The sequence below is a fragment of the Catharus ustulatus genome, chromosome 2 (assembly GCF_009819885.2).
Source record: "Catharus ustulatus isolate bCatUst1 chromosome 2, bCatUst1.pri.v2, whole genome shotgun sequence".
NCBI lineage: Eukaryota > Metazoa > Chordata > Aves > Passeriformes > Turdidae > Catharus > Catharus ustulatus.
Genome location: NC_046222.1, coordinates 107,952,365 through 107,971,069, shown reverse-complemented (window position 1 = coordinate 107,971,069; position 18,705 = coordinate 107,952,365). Strand labels below are relative to the sequence as shown.

Below are 18,705 nucleotides of genomic sequence, written 5' to 3'. Positions count from 1 at the left end.
CCAGTTGTTGAGGGAATATTGCCATATCCATGCAAGCAACAAAAGTGTTCAGCAGGGTTGGATTAGCCTTAGCTCAGTGCAGTGCTACTTTGGGAGGTGAAAGAGGGACTTGCTATATGAGAACAAGCTTGGTTTGTACCTTACAGAATAAACATATTCCACTTCAAAGGTAAAATGCTCTATACTCCTGAATACTGAAGGAATCCACAAGACTGCTATAGGATTTCTTCTCATTTGCAGCTTGAAATTCAATATAATCTACAGCAGTTAGCTGAAAGTGTGACAAGCAGTACTAGTTATCCAAACCCTGCAGCTCAGGAGTCCCACTACAGTATCCCAACGGTGGGAACAACGCCACCTAGAAGGTGCAAGAGGAATATTTGTCTACAACGCTGGATATAATCCCAGTGAGTCATGCTTTCTCCCAAGTACTGACATGCCCATAAATGCTCTTTATTCAGTGAAATGCAAAAGCTGCCATTTGCACATGGCTATGCAGCACACAGATGTTGCACATCAGGATAAAACACAGTCACAGCTATTTAGAGGTGAACTATCAGAGACATGCTGTCATTAGACAAATCCCAATGTGCATGTCACAGAGAACATGTCCAAGATATGGCTGCAGCTCAAGATTTTTTGTGACAGCAGGATATTGGTTAGGTGTGATTGATACTGGGGAAACGATAATTGCTGAGTAAATTTAAAAAAATATTGGATGAGCAGTGGGGAAAATAAGCATGGTCACATTTCAAGAAATTCTGAGTGAATGTTAGCAGCAATAAAAATGAAGTGTGCTTTTCTCATCTACACGTTTTAAGAAAATTAAAACAGGCTTTATTCCAAACAGGCTACTGAGACTATGCAATGACAGCTAATATATTTGAGTATAATAACTGTTGGGGTTGCTATTTTACTTTTCCAATGAGCAGTTTTGGGTTTTTGTGCTAACTTGTTTTACCCTACACAATTTTCTGACTGAGATGGTCATTCACAGTAATACCAACACCTACTTGCTGAGTTATGCTAAGAACATCCATCACCTCTGCATAATGTATAAGAGACAGAAGCAACAGCAAGCCAGCTAATTATATGCAGAATAATAAATCAGCATACATGTCTTCAAGCTAAAATTAACAAGTGCATATAATTCTTCATAAATATATCTGCAATTTAAAGCATGATACGGCACATACAATTGAGAATGCAGGACATGGTGGTTTTTGTACTGAAATGAAGATGCAGTATTTGATATTTAGGTTTGAAAGAAGTATAGCTTAATAAAAAAATGAAGCTTATGATTCAAGTCACTCTTTCACTTCAGAACTAATTTATAGTGCATTTTACACATACTGCAAATGATGAACAACAGCCTTGGGTAATTGCTTTCCTTACAAAGTGTGGAAATCAAAGGATGCATTTTCGATGTGTGGCCACAGATATGACCACACCAATGAATTGCAAATGGCCAACATAAGAGTCAATGATGTGCTGTCTTTGATAGATGTAGTGTTATAAATTGTTTCTTCCATGATAAATCCCAACGGGAGAAGAGCATTTAATAACAGGATTTTTGGTGCACAGATTTAAATGAAAAGAAGATGTGGTTGTGTGCAAGTGAAATTGTTAACAAGGAGAATAGAACTGTGGTGGTCACTTACCAACTATTTTGACATCTAGATGTAACAGGTTTTGTTCACCAAAGCTAGTACTACTTCTGGAACCTATTGTAATCCAACTTGATTTCCAGATCCTAAACAGAGTTGGCAAAAATTTGTGGAGGGTTGGGGAGCAATTCTTCTTTTATAATTCAGCCAAGCCCTACATGACATCACTGAAGAACAATTTTGTCCCTCATTTTTCAAAACTTATTCACATTTTCTCTATCATATTCCAGGTAAGCTGTGGCCACAAATACTGCTGTTTACAGCAAAATCACAAAGAGCATCACAGCCAAATGTGTATACATGCTTCATCTTTTGAGGGAACACATAATCACCCTTCTGGGAGAGCTAACAGAGGTCACTTAAAGCCAGGAAGCCTGACAGAGATTTCCTTTATCCATTATCTGAAGTTTAAGTGATCAATGCTCTGTAACAACACACAGGCTCTGAAAGGTTCAGTCTTCACCCTGAAAACATTTTAGGAAGGCCTCAGCACTTCGTAGGAGTAGACACATACTTGGCAGCAAACACCAAAGCATCAAGTAAGCAGTGCCAAAGGGAAGCCGGTGCCACATCTGGCAGAACAAGGCCCTGTGTCTGTGTTAACTCATGCACTCCTATGGAGCTGACTACTGTACAGCTTCCATGCAATTGAACAGGATTCTCATTTTAAATATAATTCCAACCTATGCAGGTTAAGGAGATTAATATATACTTACTTAACTTCCCAAAAGATTTCTGTTTTTTAACACTCTGGTCAGAAAAGCAATGGTTTATTAGGGAAAGCTTCCAGTTGGACGAGCTGGCTGCCTTCCTCAATTATATTCCCTGATTCCCATGCTACAATCTTTGGCTGCTGTTACCAGCCTTGGAGTCTCCTGCCTTTGCTAGACATAAACATTTTCCAGAACTGGATTCCTTGTTTGAAAAACTGGTGTCCAGACCCTAGAAGGTTCAGTCCATGAAGAGTGTCCTCACAGAGGGGAAATTAAAATTAAATGCCAGCTACTATTCGGCTGTTTCCCTCTCTCTCCTGCCACCATCTATAGCTGAGCATAGTGAGCTCCAGAGTTAATTTCCTTCCTTCTGGGACTCCAGACATATGAGCCTCAGTGACACAGGATTCATCTCTGTGAGTGTAACACTGAAGCAAGGATTCATCTTAAGACTGTAAGTCACATCATGGCAAGGAAACACATGCTATTTGGGGACAAAACGTTCCTTTGAATATTTAAAGGCATTTGGGAGAATCTAACCTGATTCTTAATTGCCTCTATTTCCATTATTGTTCTGGAAAGTGTTATTAGCTGCTAGAAAGATCTACCCTGGTTAAGGCAAGCACTGTTCATTGAAAGCAGTTAAATTAAATCACAGAATCATAGAATGGTTTAAGTTGGAAGGGACCTTAGAGATCACGTAGTTACAATGCCTCTGACCACGACAGAGACACCTTCCACTAGACCAGGTTGCTCAGAGATCCATCCAGCTGGCCTTAAACAATCTTTTGTCTACTGATAGCTGAAAGGAGACATCAGCAAGGCTGGGCAGGCATGGTGGTAAGGCTGCATGTTTGATTTGGGTTGTGGTAGGGCCATATGTTTGATTTGTACGTTGCTGCTCAAACAAAGCCATGCCACTTGCCAGGGTATGAGACACCACCATCAGAGAGCAATAGAATTTAAAACTCTGGTAACACTGACTGATCCTGTGTGTCTGACAGTTCAGTAATGCCGTTCAGTGCCTTCCATGCCAAAACTGCAACTAAAAATAGTTCGAACATACATTTATTCTAGAAAATTAAGCAATATTCAGCACAATTTCTGAAAAAACAATAACTATTCAGCTGTGGCCACTGTAGCCATTTTTGCTTATACATTTATTTACCAGGTCTAATAGAAGGCGTCCCTGCCCAACAGGGTAGCTGGAATGAGCTGATCTTTAAGGTCCCTTCTAACCCAAACCATTCAATGATTCTGCCATTTCTAGTTGGGAAGGAGGATTAATATCCAAGTTTTTAAGGTGATTTAGGGCTCATTATGTAAGACATACTCAATAGAGGCGTCCTGCGAGGCGCTGCTTTACCCACAGCCCCACCTCGCGGCCACAGCGCAGCCACCTCCGCCCTCCCCCGGCCCCTCCTCGCCCATCCCCGGCCCCGCCTGGCCCATCCCCGGCCCCTCCTCGCCTTCCTCCGGCCCCTCCTCGCCCTCCCCCGGCCCCGCCTCGCCCATCCCCGGCCCCGCCTCGCCCATCCCCGGCCCCGCCTCGCCCTCCCCCGACCCCTCCTCGCCCTCCCCCGGCCCCACCTCGCCCATCCCCAGCCCCGCCTCGCCCTCCCCCGGCCCTCCCGGCCCTCCCGGCCCTCCTGGCCCACCCTCGGCCCCTCCTGGCCCACCCTCGGCCCCGCCTCGCTCGCCCTCGGCTCCTCCCTTCACACCCCCGGCCCCGCCTCGCCTTCCCCCGGCCCCGCCTCGCCCGACCCCGGCCCCTCCTCGCCCGCCCTCGGCCCCTCCTCGCCCGCCCTCGGCCCCTCCTCGCCCGCCCTCTCCTCGCCTTTCCTCGGCTCCTCTTGCCCATCCCCGGTCCCACCCCGCTCTCCCCAGCCCCGCCCCGTCCCGCCCCGTCCCGCCCCGCCCCGCCCTAGCCGCGCAGCCTTTTCAGGGCCGAGGGCCCGCAAACCGGCCTGGCACGGCGGCTTCGGAGCTCTCTGCACACCTTCGCTCCTTCTCCCTCCCACCTGCCTTTCCAGGGGCTCCTGTGCGCGCTCCCTCCTTCCTCTCCCTGCCGCCTCCTCCTTCGGCCCGACATGGCGGGCAAGGACGGTAGGAGCGGCCCTGCCCGCCCCCGTGCCCGGCCGGGCGGTGGGTGTGAGGGTGCGTGTGCCCGGGGGTGGTGGAGCGGGGCCGGCCGCTCCGGGATTCCTGCCCGAGGACATGCCGCGGGAGATGGGAGCGGGCATGGCCGGCTGCAGTTTCCGTCCCGCCGGCCGCCCCCGAGGGCCCTGCGGGACCCCCGCTCCTGCCCCGTGCCCGCCCCGGTGGAGCCCCGGCCGGGGCTGCTCCCTCTTCAGCCCCTCCACCGCCGGTTCATCCCTTCCCGCAGTGGTGGAGGAGCGTGTCATCCGCGAGGAGTACAAGATCTGGAGAAAGAACACCCCGTTCCTGTACGACCTGGTGATGGTGCACGCCCTGGAGTGGCCCAGCCTCACGGTGCAGTGGCTGCCTGCTGTGACCAGGTGAGGGACGGAAAGGTGCCGGGAAGCGCGCGGCTTCTTTCCTGCTAACCGCGTGTGCTGAGTAACTTGAGGCTAAAAACCATTCAAGACGAGAACAATTTGGGTTAGACTTCTCTTTGTTAGCTCGTAGCTCTTTATTTTGCTTACAGCTTCGAAAACCTTTCGGGTGTGCAGAAGCATTGAGGAAAAAGGTCTCAAGTTGATACTTCACCGAAGTCTAGATTAACCCAGCAGAAGGAGGTGTTGTGAGGTGTGAACACAGAAGTCTTTCTCAATTTATTTCGAAATAAAAGATCTAGTCCTCATCTATAGTTAATTCTGGTTGAGAAATCTATCTGCTTAATTAGCTCATTCTTGAAGATTGTTTTTCCTTATGTGTACTATATATACTCTTCTGTCCAAGCTATGGTATCTGTAGTATAGTATAAGCTTGATATCTTTTTAAGTCTGGGCTTATTTAAGAGAACATTCTAAAACTGGTTCTTTGCATGCTGGTTTTGTCCCTGGTTCATTGTTGAATTCACATGTTGAAATTTCCCATACTTCCCCACACCCCTGAAAAAACTGTGGGCTCAGTTTAATTTCTTAAAGAATCATGAAGATGAGGATAGAATCTGTTCATATACCAGCTACTACAGAACTTAAATGTTTGCAGTAACAACTCAGGATTCCACTGAGGTAGTGGACAAGGACTGCTGTAATGTGGATTTAGGTAGATTTTAAAATATATGTAGGCTTTATGCAATTATCACAGCATAGTCTCTTTCTTCGGTAAAGTTCCACTTTGTGTGTGGGATGATTTCCGTGTTGGTTAGGTGATCACTTCATTTGGTGTACCAGAGTGTTTGGGGATGATGCTAAAAGATGTGAGCTAACTCATCATGGCATGGAGAAAATGCAGTGGGGAGTTGAGGGTGTGGAGCCCTTATGAGGAACACTTCTGCTTGCCTCGTATTTTGCAGATTGACTTATTAATCAGTTTAAAACCTGGTATTTCCAATTATCCAGTGTCAGAATATGTAAGCCATTTAAGGCAAGGACTGCTTCTTTGTCTGTCATCTGACATGATGGGACACCTGTTCCTGATGCAAGTAAGTGCCTGTGCATTGTGTTTCTTGTTTGGTTTTGTTTTTTCCCCACTACATTTGGAAGTGGTATAGTAATATCTGTGGTAGTTTATGATTACCCAAATGATTCTGGATTGCTTGGATTCAGGCAACATAATTGACTAGTTGCATTCAAAAATGCAGAGGTTGCTTGCTTTTTACTGCTCAAATTTGTCCTTTTAGAGATAAATGGCACCATCCATCCAGCTGTTCACTTTTAACTAAATGTTGCATTCAACCACCAGAAGAGAAGCTTGATTCTAGTTAAGATGACTGGTAAAAGCTCCTAAGAAAAGTAACTGAAATAGGTTGCCATTTGTCCCCTCAGGATTTATGTTTTATGGAAAGGAGTATTGATTGTTTCCTAAATCAATACTGTGAGACTCTAGGGAAATTAGACCAAAGTAGGTATTGGTGTCACCTTTTACTGCTGTGCAAGCTGTAACTGTCCCTTTCAAGCCACAGTGGCAATGTTTACTGCCTTGTATTGTCACTTGAGCGTTGCTGGTTGTGTCTTTGGTTTGCTCATGGCAGTCCTGTTTGCTTTATTGCCCAAGTCTTTGCAGCAAAGGGGAGCATCTCTTAGGGAGTGCCTCTTTTCTAGCTCCCTGAAGAGGTTTAGCTCTTCAGGGTTATTGATACAAGCCATGGGTCTTCTGGAACTGGGCACATAATTTTATTCCAACATCTATTATTCTAAACAGGCTGGAAGGAAAGGATTACGCTTTGCACTGGCTGGTTTTGGGAACACACACATCTGATGAGCAGAACCACCTGGTTATTGCCAGAGCCCAGATTCCCAGCAATGATCAGTTTGATGCTTTGCAGTCTGACAGTGAGAAAGGAGGTGGGCATTCAGCATTCTTAGGTTCTGTTTGTGCAGTGTCATTACTGCTTTCAGTTGTTCTGATAATGCTATTCTAACTTTCTGTTAAATACAAAAAGTGGACATATACTTACCAGTCCACACTAATTCTAGATAACTAAAAAGAGGAAACTCCTTGTTTTGGAAAAACTTAGGTAATGTTGATATGCAATTCCTACTAGAATTTCTACCAGCTCTCAGTTGTGGTGAAAACTGGTACACATCTACCTCAAAGGCTAAAGCTCTGAAAGAGGATTCCAAATATCAAAAGTGTTAATGCTGTTATGTTACATGGTGTGAGCCTTTCCTAGTCTTTGCTTGTGCTTAATAAGGTTCTGCCACTCCTTCTTGGAGTAGGGAAGATGCTGTGGAATGCTGTTTCAGTAGTCTAAAATAATGGTGGGATAAACTGTCATTTTTCTGACAACTGTAGAATTTGGTGGCTTTGGATCTGCGACTGGCAAAATTGAAATGGAGATTAAAATTAACCATGAAGGTGAAGTGAACCGTGCCCGTTACATGCCACAGAATCCCTCTGTCATTGCGACAAAAACACCCTCTGCTGATGTGCTGGTGTTTGACTACACTAAACATCCTTCAGAACCAGGTGGGTCAGACTCCTTGGAGCTAAGCAAAATGCCTCTTGTCAAAGAGGGGTCAGCTTGTGTTTAACTGTGACTGGGAGAGTGCTGCTGGGCTCTGGGACCCAAAGGAGAAGGCCCTTATCTTCAATGACTTAACTGCCTGGTTGTGCTCAGTTTTGTAAAAGGATCTTGGTAGAAGCAGCACTCTCTGAAGAGGTTCATGTATAAAATATAATCATTGCAACAGAAACAAATTTCTTTGAGTTATAATGCTGTTCCTGTGGAATGATGTGCAAGGAGATGCTAAATGAAAGGAATTTTCTGTCTTTCAGACCCAAGTGGAGAGTGTAATCCTGACCTTAGATTAAGAGGACACCAGAAGGAAGGCTATGGTTTGTCATGGAACTCAAATTTGAGTGGACATCTTCTCAGTGCATCAGATGATCATGTAAAAACCACATATTTTCCCCTGTTTAAAAAAGCCCAACTCCTCCCAATTTATGCTGTAGTAGAAAACTGGAAAAATCTGTTCTAGTGCAGCTGTGTATTGTTATGTGGGGAAGTTCTCACTTATTGTAATTACATTTCTAAAGGCTGTAAGTTGACTTTAGGCTGTAATCAACCATGAGTTCTTTTTAAGGTTCTTGCTGTAAGAACAGAATGTTTTTGTAGTTGTCTGCTGGAAGAAACCCTTTAAACTTGTTTGAGTCAAGACAATAAGTTAGTAAGACTCTCAAAGATCAATAACTAATAGTTCATAAATTGCTTTGTGGACTTTAAAAGTGTAAATTGCTTCTAAATAATCCTTGGGCCTTGAACTTGCAGAAAACTGATTGTCAACTTAACTCTCATTAATGGCATAATAAGTGTTCTTTTTCAAAAGAAAACAGCTTCAGTAGTGTTGTCTTTTTATATGTAGAGTGTGATTGATTATTTAATTGAAAGATGATACAAAGATGATACAAGCAGTCTGCATTTTAACAGAATGTGGCTTATTTACAGACGGTGTGTTTGTGGGATATAAGTGCTGGACCCAAAGAGGGCAAGATTGTTGATGCAAAAGCCATCTTTACTGGGCACTCTGCAGTAGTGGAAGATGTGGCATGGCACTTGCTCCATGAGTCTCTGTTTGGATCTGTGGCAGATGATCAGAAGCTTATGATGTGAGTTAAGATACTGCTGTGTCCTGCTGATGCTTTTTTTCAACCTAGAAATGAAGTAATACACACTTTCAAGATAATATTAGTATAGGAGGTAATATAAAAGAGGATCTTTATTGGAGGCCTCCAAGGCAGTTATGGAAGAATGTCCACAAAAGCCCACACCCCCATAGGGGTGTATACAATTTTATAAGTTTAGTAAATTAGCATAATTGACAAAAAAGCACCAAGTAGGAGGACAAGTGCTGATGCAATTACCCCAGGTCAAGCCTCTTCTCTGGGGCAAGTAGCAGCCTTGGTACTGGCTGTACTTTTGATTTATGAAAATGTGTCTTGATGAGCTATTCTCAACTTTGGTACCCAGGGATAACCAAGGTAGGATAGGGGCCCTTGGAATATGTTTTGCCTTTCTGCCTAGGGAAAGGGCATGGAAGACTACTAGGAAAAGTAGCCACTAATACAATAGGCTACAAATGTATGTGTAAAGAATATAGAGAACATATTAAAGAAAAAAAAAGGTGAAAACCAAAACAGCATCACAGCGAATGGACCTAGTCCACAGCACTTGGATTAAAAAAAGGTCTGAATTTTGGAGTGATGTAATGTAGCTGATTTTGGCAATCAGCTACAGTGATGGTGCTGATTCACTGAAATCTATATGCTAATTAATGTGTTCACAGCACTTGAAAAGATGTAACTAATATGTATGTGAGCTTCCTGGTGCAATTTATTAATGTACAACAGACACCAAATAGTGAAGGTTTTGGAATGAAAACTAGTTTGAGTTGAGTAGAGTTTAGTAAGAAAAGCTGTAGTGAAAAAGAGCTTCCTATAAAAACTTAATTTTGTTTGCTTTCCCTCTTTCCTCCCTGCCCCTGAACCCTTCACTGCTACAGCTGGGACACAAGATCTAACACCACATCCAAGCCGAGTCACTCAGTGAATGCTCACCCAGCTGAGGTCAACTGTCTGGCCTTCAATCCTTACAGCGAGTTCATTCTGGCAACTGGCTCTGCTGACAAGGTTTTCACTTGTGTTCACTTTGCATTCCTAAGTAGTGCAGGTGAAAGCCATTATAGTAAAACCAGTTTCTTGTTGCTTGTGTCTCCCAGACGGTGGCTCTGTGGGATCTTCGAAACTTAAAGCTGAAACTCCATTCTTTTGAGTCTCATAAGGATGAGATTTTTCAGGTGGGTGAACTACTTAAAACCTGTAGGAAAAAAAACTCAAGAAGAGTACTGGTTTCAACAAGAACATGTAGATTTGTGTTCTTGCAACATAAATGCATCTGTTGGACCAAAATTCACTATGTTGACGATTACAGACAGTACCATGTAGTTTATTTCTGCCTTTCCCCACTTGGCTTTGAATCAAGTAGTCAACAACTTACTGATAAAAAATGCTGTGTGTTCACAAGTACCTTAAGTACAAGTAGAAGGTTTATCTAAAATAATGTTCTGTAGAGAGGATTTGGACTCAAACCTAATTTTGTGAACTCTGCCTATTTAATTAGGTGCTAGTGTAATTTTTAGATTAATTTCATGAAATATGGTATATCTGTAATAATGAAATAATGTTGTCTGTTCAGTGTGAGAAATCTTAAGACTAAAAGCAGTTTGTTTGAACTACTGGATAGCCTCTGTGCTGGAAGAAACTGATTTACAGAGTATAGTTAAAAGTTAGTGGCCAGGGTGCTGGTTATTCAGGACATGCTTTAGTAATCAGTAACTGCTCCACTGAAGTTGTTTTCTTTCTATAGGTTCACTGGTCTCCTCATAATGAAACCATTCTTGCTTCAAGTGGTACCGATCGTCGCCTTAACATGTGGGATCTAAGGTGAGGAGCAATTCCTTTCTGTTAGTATATATCAGCAGATGGCTAAAAAAGGCTGCAGGCCTGCTTTATTCAGAAGGTTTGATTTGTGCTGTTCTCAGCTTTCCTTGCTTACCTCAAGCTGGTCTTTTGGGTATAAATAGAAACAGTTCAGTACATCTAAAGTTACTTCTGCATCAGGATTTCTTGTTAAAAACATCGTTTTCTGTTGTCCACTTGTTTCCTAGATTCAAAAGACAAACCCTGCAACAGTGTTAAAGTGGTAGAATAAAAAGCAGTTCCTTAATGAGAGCTTTCAGGTGCACAAGTACAGCTATATGTGTATGAATGACACAGGATTTCTGTGATTTTCTTTTTAAGAGGTTAATTAATTTCTCTAGCAGGTACATCCAATAGGAGATCAATTGGCCCAGTTAAATACCCTTGGGTCTGCCCCTGTGGAGTTGATCCAGGGGTTTCTTTGCCTTATTTCTGTTAGGTCTCTCAATTTCTGGTGGAAAACAAAGTGTCCTTGTCAGAAATTGTGTTCTTAAAAATAAGACTAAACAATTTCAGGAATGTGTTAGGGTTAGCTAATTATTCTAAAATGTGAGTACTAGAAATTCTACAGCTGTATATTAAAAATCTACTAAGCTACAAATGTGAAAAAGGCTAAAAATCTTTGGGCATCACATCAGTAACTAATTTTTGCCTCCATGTGCTTCTCAAGATTCCATTTCAGTAATGACAGTGCCAGACTGTTGACATTTTATACCTGGTGCTTATACATATTTTGGAGTGTGAAACACCAATTGCAAATATGGGAAACAAAGGCTAGGAACTGGTCAGTTAAGCTGATAGAGAATGCAACTGTCATTTTAATAAAAAGTATAACCTGCTTTCTTCCAGTAAAATTGGAGAAGAGCAGTCTGCAGAGGATGTACAAGATGGGCCTCCTGAGCTGCTGGTAGGTACCCTTTTGTTCAGGTTTCAGTGTGCTGACATGCTGTGTGGCAGTGAGATGTCTTCTTGATACCTTTCCAGGCATCATTGTCACCGTGCTGCTAAAACTGCAGCTGTTCATAAGTCTTTTCACCTCTCTGGTTTCCAGTCTATTGCTCTAATTTGCTGTAACCTTCCTCTCTTCAGTTCTGAAGGTTTCCCCATCTCTTGTCTAAGTGCTCGTAGAGATAATCAGAATGAAATATGGCTGGATTTCACAGCCCAGCCCTGTGTGAAAGGAGACCATTTTGAGGATGTCAGTTGTTGCTGTAATAATAGGAACTCATCTCAAATGTTGTCTCAGCAACTGCATCTGTGTCCATAAGCAGTGAATGGGAAGCAGTTGGACACACGCCTTCCTTATGTCTGTAGTGAATCTCTAGTAGCAAGTTTTTCTTTGGATAGTTGTTAGCATGATGAATTTAACTTAAAAATATGGGTTTTAACATATTGCTCTAGAGTTGAAATGGCTTACTGAAGCTTGTGGGGGTTTTTTTTAACAGTTTATGCATGGAGGACACACTGCCAAAATCTCAGACTTCAGTTGGAATCCTAATGAGCCTTGGGTAATCTGTTCTGTATCAGAGGACAACATAATGCAGATCTGGCAGGTGGTGAGTGTCACAACAGCCCTTGCTTTACTCTGAAGCTTCTTGTAAAAATGAAACTGAAAAGGTATGTTCTTCTTAGGGCAGCTTGTGCCTTCAAGGACTGAAAGTTGTCTGTGCCATACACTTCTTGATCTAATCAAAAAGTGTAAGACTAAAAAGAAAACCAAGACTGAAACAACTTGAATAAAAGCAACTGCTAGTTAATTGAGTCCATGTCCTAGGTACTAATTAATATTAAGAGTTTTTCTTAGTAAAGCAGTTGCCAACTTATATCCAATATTAGCCAATATTTACTTGTGCCCCCTCTCTCCCCCATATGTTGGCTGCAAAGCGGGATGCCTTTTAAATCCCCAGTTCCTATTTCTTCACATTACAGGAAATTGATCAGCTATCTTAAATGTGGAACAAAGTAATTTGGGATAAATAGAATTAAAAAAAACTCTAACAGGCTTAAATGTGTTTCACAGGTCAGGCTTCTTTTTTCAGTACCTGTGCTTGTTTTGTGTGTTTAGACTGTGGTTGAAATAATTCCAAATAAAATGCTCATAAAAGGGCTAGTGATTAAATGGCTACTGCTTTTGCTGTTGAAATGGAGCAAGGCAAGAAGGCAGCTACCAAAATATAGGCACTGTATACACATTACTAAATTTGGCAGCCCTTTAAGAAAGGGCAGGGAGAAAATCCCTCCAAGGAGGGGATGACACGTATGCCACCTTGGTGTTATCAAGGTTTTTTTCTATATGAAGTGTAGAAGATTGTTTAAAAACAATTGTGTGTATCATTTGTAATGTAATGTTTTGCTTCTTCAGGCAGAAAACATTTACAGTGATGAAGAACTAGATATAACAGCAGCTGAACTGGAAGCTCAAGGAATATAGCTTTTCTCCTTTAAGGAACTACTGGGAATGCCATAGTCAAATTCTATTACTACTGTATGCATAAAATAAAGCCCTGAAAAAAAAACCCAAAACCAAATACCAAACCAAAACCCCACAATCACTGGGCAGAAGTATTGCATCAAAACAAGAATATTCCTAATCAGATTAAAAAAGCTTTTTGCTTAACCAAGTTATCATGGGATACCCTTGGTTCTGTGGGCACTTTGAGCTGTTACATACTGTACAGCAATTGGCTTAAGAGAAAATAAGATTATTTAATACCTCTGTCTATATTTTTAAATAAACTATTCCTGTAAATAAAATGATCATATCCTCACTCTTCACACATAAAAACTGTGTAAAAAAACACCCCTTTTTATTAATATGTAAAAAGAACTTATCACTTTAACACCCTTCTTGGATTGGTTTTGCATAAATAAAATATATTAAAAAAAACTAAAAATTTTGGTGTGGGTAATGTTTACTGGCATAAGTTAAATGCCTTCTTCTATTCACTACTAGAATGAAGTTAACTGCTCCCTCATGCTAAAGTTCTGTATGCTACAATTATAACTTAGCCTCTGGTTAAAGGTCTGGGAAGCTGAGTTGTCTTCATGCAAAAAAAAAATAAACTGAAATAAATAATGACTTCTTCACAAAGGGAATTAATATAGAAGAAGGTTTAGGGAATCCAGGAGGAGAGCCAGTAAATCTTAAGCAGACTGAAATAACTTCTTTGTGTTTGGGTGATTAAGGGTTAGATTTGGTTTGTTTTGGTGGGTTTCATGTGTTAGTGTGTTGTGGGGTTTTTTGGGTGGTGATAAAAGCACTGGTCCTTTATCATTTTCTTAAGTGCCCAGGTGCCAGTGCCCTCTCAGTGAATTGGTGTCACCTGTGTTTGGTTAGAGCCTTCCTGTCGCATTTTTTACTTAAGTGAGGCAACTGGGCAGTTGTCTGAAATACATTAATGTCTGAACAAATAATAGGCAAACACAGTTTGCTTCTAAACCTTGGATGGACTGAAAAGACCTTTGCCTGAAGAGAAGCAAAATTTCATTGTATTTATCATGGATCTAGGCAGCAGATGGATAACTTGGGAGCTGTCTGACAAGTCTAAGTGGAGTTCATAGCTGTTAGCTACCTAAGGCCTTAATTAAATTAATTGCTGACTGTCCTGATCTTTCTGCTCAAGCTGGAGCTGTAACAAGTTAGACTATTGGGCTCAAGCTCATATCTGAAGCTGCGTGTGCTGGCTCTGGCTGGGATGGAGCGCGTATCCATCTGAGCAGTGATGTGGTGCTGGGGGCTGTGGTTTGGATTCATGCCTGGAATGGGGCTGATAAGGCACCTGTGCTTTGGATCTTGCTGGGCAGTGCTTGCACACTGTTGGCTGGGGGAAGGGGGCATGAGGTGGGGAGGGGACGCAGCTGGGACAGCTGACCCCAGCTGGACAAAGGGATATTCCTTATTTTAGGCCATGCTCAGCAATAAGATGGGTGGAGGAAGCTGAAGAGGGCCTTTGGTGGCATTGACCTGTGTCAGGGAGGGGGCGAGCGGTTTCATTCCCCCCTCATCCACTTCTGAAACTCCTCCAGCTGTACCCAGGAGATTTTCTTCCTGTTCTCTCCCCTGCCCTGCTGGGGAAGTGCAAGTGATAGCACATGATAAGCATTAAACACTGAATTCAGAGGTGGTTTCTGGTCAGGTCCTATGTTTTTTGACTATCATTCTGACACACACAGCTCTTCAAAAGCAGGAAATAAAGATGTCAATGGCCCAGCTTTCTGGAGAAACAGAAATACTTCCCTGAGAGCATGGTGGTGGCTCCTCCTGGTGCAGATAGAGTAGTGCTCATGACCCCTCCCTGCTGCTGGTCCTCTTCAGTGCTTGCTTCAAAGAGACCTCCTGGCTGCTTGGCCCCAACACGTAGAGCACAGCTCATCCCTAGAATTGGTGATTCCAGTTGTGTGTGTGAAATATGGTTGGGGTTGTTCGCTACAGTCTTTTTACTGCCTCACTAACTGAATGGGAAAGTGGAGTGTAGTAACTGCAGTGCTCTTCTCCTTGCTTTTCTTATGCTACTTTTTCTTAATTCCCTGCCTGCTGTTACCAGGGTGCCCCCCTGCTTTGGAGTCACTGGGTCACCATGCATGGACTTGTCTCTCCACACCTTTTTCAATAATGGTTCCTATTAAAGTGATGCCCGTAGGTGCAAGAGCTTGAATACTCCTCTGGAAGGCTGAGATGTTGTTGGAGTTCAGCAGAGAGGTGACAAGTGGACAGGATGTGCTGAACTGCATGAAAGGTCAAACCTGACAAAGGACACCTTGGCTACTGCCTGGTTGACAGTGCTTTGGTCCTGCTGGTATTCTGGGTGTACAAACACTAAAAGGCTGTGCACAGAAAATGGAAATTAATGCATTCGCTAAATATGGGTTTGGTTTTGGTTTGCCTAACTCCCTGCCTTCCACTAGAGCAGGTTGGGGCTGCAAGCCCCATCCAATCTGTCCTTGGACACTTCCACAGATGGGGCTTCAAGATAAGGCATCCACAGCTTCTCTGGGCAACATGTTCCAGTACCTCACCACCCTCACAGTAAAGAATTCCTTCCTAATATCTAATCTAAATCTACCTTCTGGGGTGTAAAGTCATTACCCATTACCACTCCCTCTGCTTGTGAAAAGTCTCTCTTTGACAGTGACTGAGAAAATTTGCCACTGTTCTTGATTTTCTTTACTGAAACACTAAGAGCTCAGATCTGGATCTGTAGGGATCACTCACTGGTGGTACCTTGAATGTCCCACAAAGCCCCTACTTCCGTCTAGAGCACAGAGCAGCAGCCACCTGGGGCCTAGAGATGCAGCCAGTGCTTGCTCTCTTACAGCTGAAAGGATAGAATAATTACTAAGGGAACAAAATGAGAGCTTAATTTCATTAACATACCTGCATTTCAAAGGACAGCAGTAAATCCAACCTCTGCACTGTTTTCTCTTCCCCAAGTCTGGATTGTCTTTCTCCAAAACCTGCGTTCAGTCCAAAACAGCTTCCTTCAGTAGCAGCAACCTCACACCAATCTTTTTTAGGCAGCTCTAACATGGCTCAGGCCTGCAGCCAGTATTTAATTAGGATAGTCTATGGCTTATTGGCTAAAAGTATTTTGCTACTGAGAATGCAGTGCTGGGACCAATATGATTTTTAATTTGGAAATAGTTTTTTTTTTAAATATTTTTTTAATGCCTGCGTAGCATGTTTTGAAACATGAGAAGATGATCATATTGAAGTCTATTTAGCTGGATGCCATAAGATTTTGATTTTAAAAGCTGTTGCCTCCCACAGGAACTAGATAACTGCTTATGCACTGCTTTTTGGGGGTAGTAAATATAATGGAACTTGAAGCTTAAAAAAAGAAAGATGTAATAGAGCAGTCAACCTGAACAATGGCTCCAGCAAGATATTTATTTATTGCATTATACAAGAGTTACTTTAGGTGTACTTATGGAGTATACCAAGTTCAATCTGTTATTCCTGCAGGTTCATAGGGACTGGGGAAAGGAAACACCATCAGGCTGTTCATCCATTGGCCTTTCTCAGGGGAACTGTGTACAATTTTGAGACTTACTTTTTTTGCAGTGACTGTTTCCAGAAGATGGGGTATAACAAAAACTATAGAAGGTAATCTGAAGTGAAAAACTGCCAGTTCAGAGTGACTTCCTCCTTCTCAACACCTATGTATTCGATGCAGTTTTCCAGTATTTTTTCTCTCCAGGCTTTTCACCCTACACCAAACAATCTAAATTCTTTCCTTTTTGTACTAAAATACAGCATGAATGACAGCGAAACTATAAACTGTATTTTAAACCAGCTGTTTTATTTCAACAGACATGTTTTCTGGAAGTTGAATGATAAAAATCTTCAGCCAGGCTCTTGTCAGACCACACCAGCCCTTTTGGAGAGCAGCAGCACTGTAGGAGAGTGGTCTCTTACTGGTAATAAAGCCAAGGGGCATCATAAATTTTTGTGTGTGTCACAAATTTTTGCTCCCACTTTTCCCTAAGAATGGGATTGGTTTGCATCACCAACTCCTCTGAAGATAAACCTGACAGAAGTGTTTGTGAGGAGCTGCAAGACATTAAGTGTAACTGATACTGAAAAATTTTGGAAGACTGACACCTATACAACAACAAACCTGAGAGGGCATGTAATACTCCTGCATTTTGCTTCAGTGTGGCAAAAAGCAAGTTTGGGGTTTTCCTTTACTGTGTACAAAGAACTGCATTTGCTTTTATTGTAAAATGCAAGACCCTTGAGAATATAAACTGTGTAGTAACAGGTAATTTTTGCTACGTAGCCACACAGTTTATGCCATTATCCATACTATACTTTATTGTCTTCCATGTGTATGTGATGCTTCTTCACTTGAGCAATGCAACAGCTGAACAAAGCTGTGCAAACTCTCTACAGGGAACAAGTATTTAAGTCTAACACCCAGTTTGACCTGTTGCTTTACAGGCAGAGATGTTTGCTGGGGTAGATTCTTCATAATTCTTTTAAACATCAGCTTCTGTCCTGTGAATTTCAAACCCAAAGCTTCCCCCAGTTCAAGCACAGTCAAACATGGATAACAATATTTTGAGAGTTCAAGAATTCTTCCTCTTTAAAAGGCAATGAATCACTTTTTTAAAACATCAACAGTGCCTAAAATCCATATTCTGGAGAAAAGGGTTAGAAGAGTCAATAACCACCCAGCAGGAAATATGAGATGCACAAAGCCAGCAAAAGCTTTGATAAGCAGGATTTATGAAACAGGCAGCATGATCAAGATCAAATGGTTTTATATGAATATGGGCATAAAGGGTAGAAACCAACCAACTCCAACAAATTACACAGATTAAATACCAGTATCATTGTAGACTTGGCAAAACTGAGGTAGTTATGATGACCCTTAACACCAGGACATACATAGCGAACTGTATTAATGCAGAGTATCTGTATCTGTCACATGGCTGCATTCAGATTAAGTTTAAAAATTAGTGATTTAAATCCATTTCCTCAGCTTGAAATACCATGAAATGTAACAGGGTATTTAAATTTGTAAAGGCTTAAGAGGTTCCTTTCTTGTAGAGCTGTAGGAGCAGTGTTCTTGGCATAATCTGGAATTACACAAAGGCCTGTTTCAAGTGTCCCAGTCCATGAAACAAGCACAGTCCAGAACCCTGTTCAAACAAAAAATCCAAAACAACATGCAACCCCAAAGCTAAAAGACAACAAACAGTTCAAAATGAAATTAAAATAAAGTCTTCATGGGCACCACAGTATTCTTAAGTTACTTTAAAGTTCAGGCTCAATGGGTGCCAGTCAGCAAGGTCTGTAGGAGCTAGCACAGCTAGAGGAAGCTGAGTTAGGCTGTTAGAAGAAAATGTTTCAAGAAGAAATGTCTTAACAAGAAAAAAAAAAAGGTGGAATCATCAAAATTTAAATGTAAAACTTAAAAAAAACACCCAAGCAAACAAAACCAAACCAGAAAGGAACAAAAAAAATTTATGTGAGGAGTAACTTTCTAAAGGCCTAAAACAAAGTACCTCTGACTACATCAAACACAGGTGCCTGAAGGGCTCAGAATGCAGCTGGAAAAAGAAGTTCTTCCCTCAGACCTACTCTTCACTAGACAAGTACAGCTCCAATGTGTGTATACATGTTTGCATGTGCATAAGCAGGAGAGACTTGCACTTGATTAAAAAAAGGGAAAAGCCAAAATCCCCAGCTATTAACTGCAACCACATTTCCCTCT

The 18,705-nt window shown here is 42.2% G+C and overlaps 1 protein-coding gene across 1 annotated transcript; it reads left to right on the top strand.

The window, feature by feature from the left end:
• The first annotated feature begins 4,303 nt into the window (after positions 1-4,303).
• RBBP7 (RB binding protein 7, chromatin remodeling factor) lies at positions 4,304-13,325 on the top strand. The gene is made up of 11 exons (XM_033053053.1): positions 4,304-4,899; positions 6,710-6,852; positions 7,304-7,477; positions 7,787-7,902; positions 8,457-8,617; positions 9,511-9,637; positions 9,727-9,804; positions 10,374-10,450; positions 11,336-11,393; positions 11,932-12,042; positions 12,849-13,325. Exons 1-11 carry the CDS (start codon positions 4,598-4,600, stop codon positions 12,915-12,917), a joined length of 1,416 nt encoding a protein of 471 aa, XP_032908944.1. The 5' UTR covers positions 4,304-4,597; the 3' UTR covers positions 12,918-13,325.
• The last annotated feature ends 5,380 nt before the right edge of the window (positions 13,326-18,705 follow it).

What these genes read in the sequence shown, in the direction of transcription:
- RBBP7 (XM_033053053.1), top strand. Translation starts at nt 4,598, where the DNA reads ATGCCGCGGGAGATGGGAGCGGGCATGGCCGGCTGCAGTTTCCGTCCC. An exon ending in GATGATCAGAAGCTTATGAT is followed by an intron (nt 8,618 to 9,510) that starts GTGAGTTAAGAT and finishes TCACTGCTACAG; the next exon opens with CTGGGACACAAGATCTAACA. An exon ending in ATAAGGATGAGATTTTTCAG is followed by an intron (nt 9,805 to 10,373) that starts GTGGGTGAACTA and finishes TTCTTTCTATAG; the next exon opens with GTTCACTGGTCTCCTCATAA.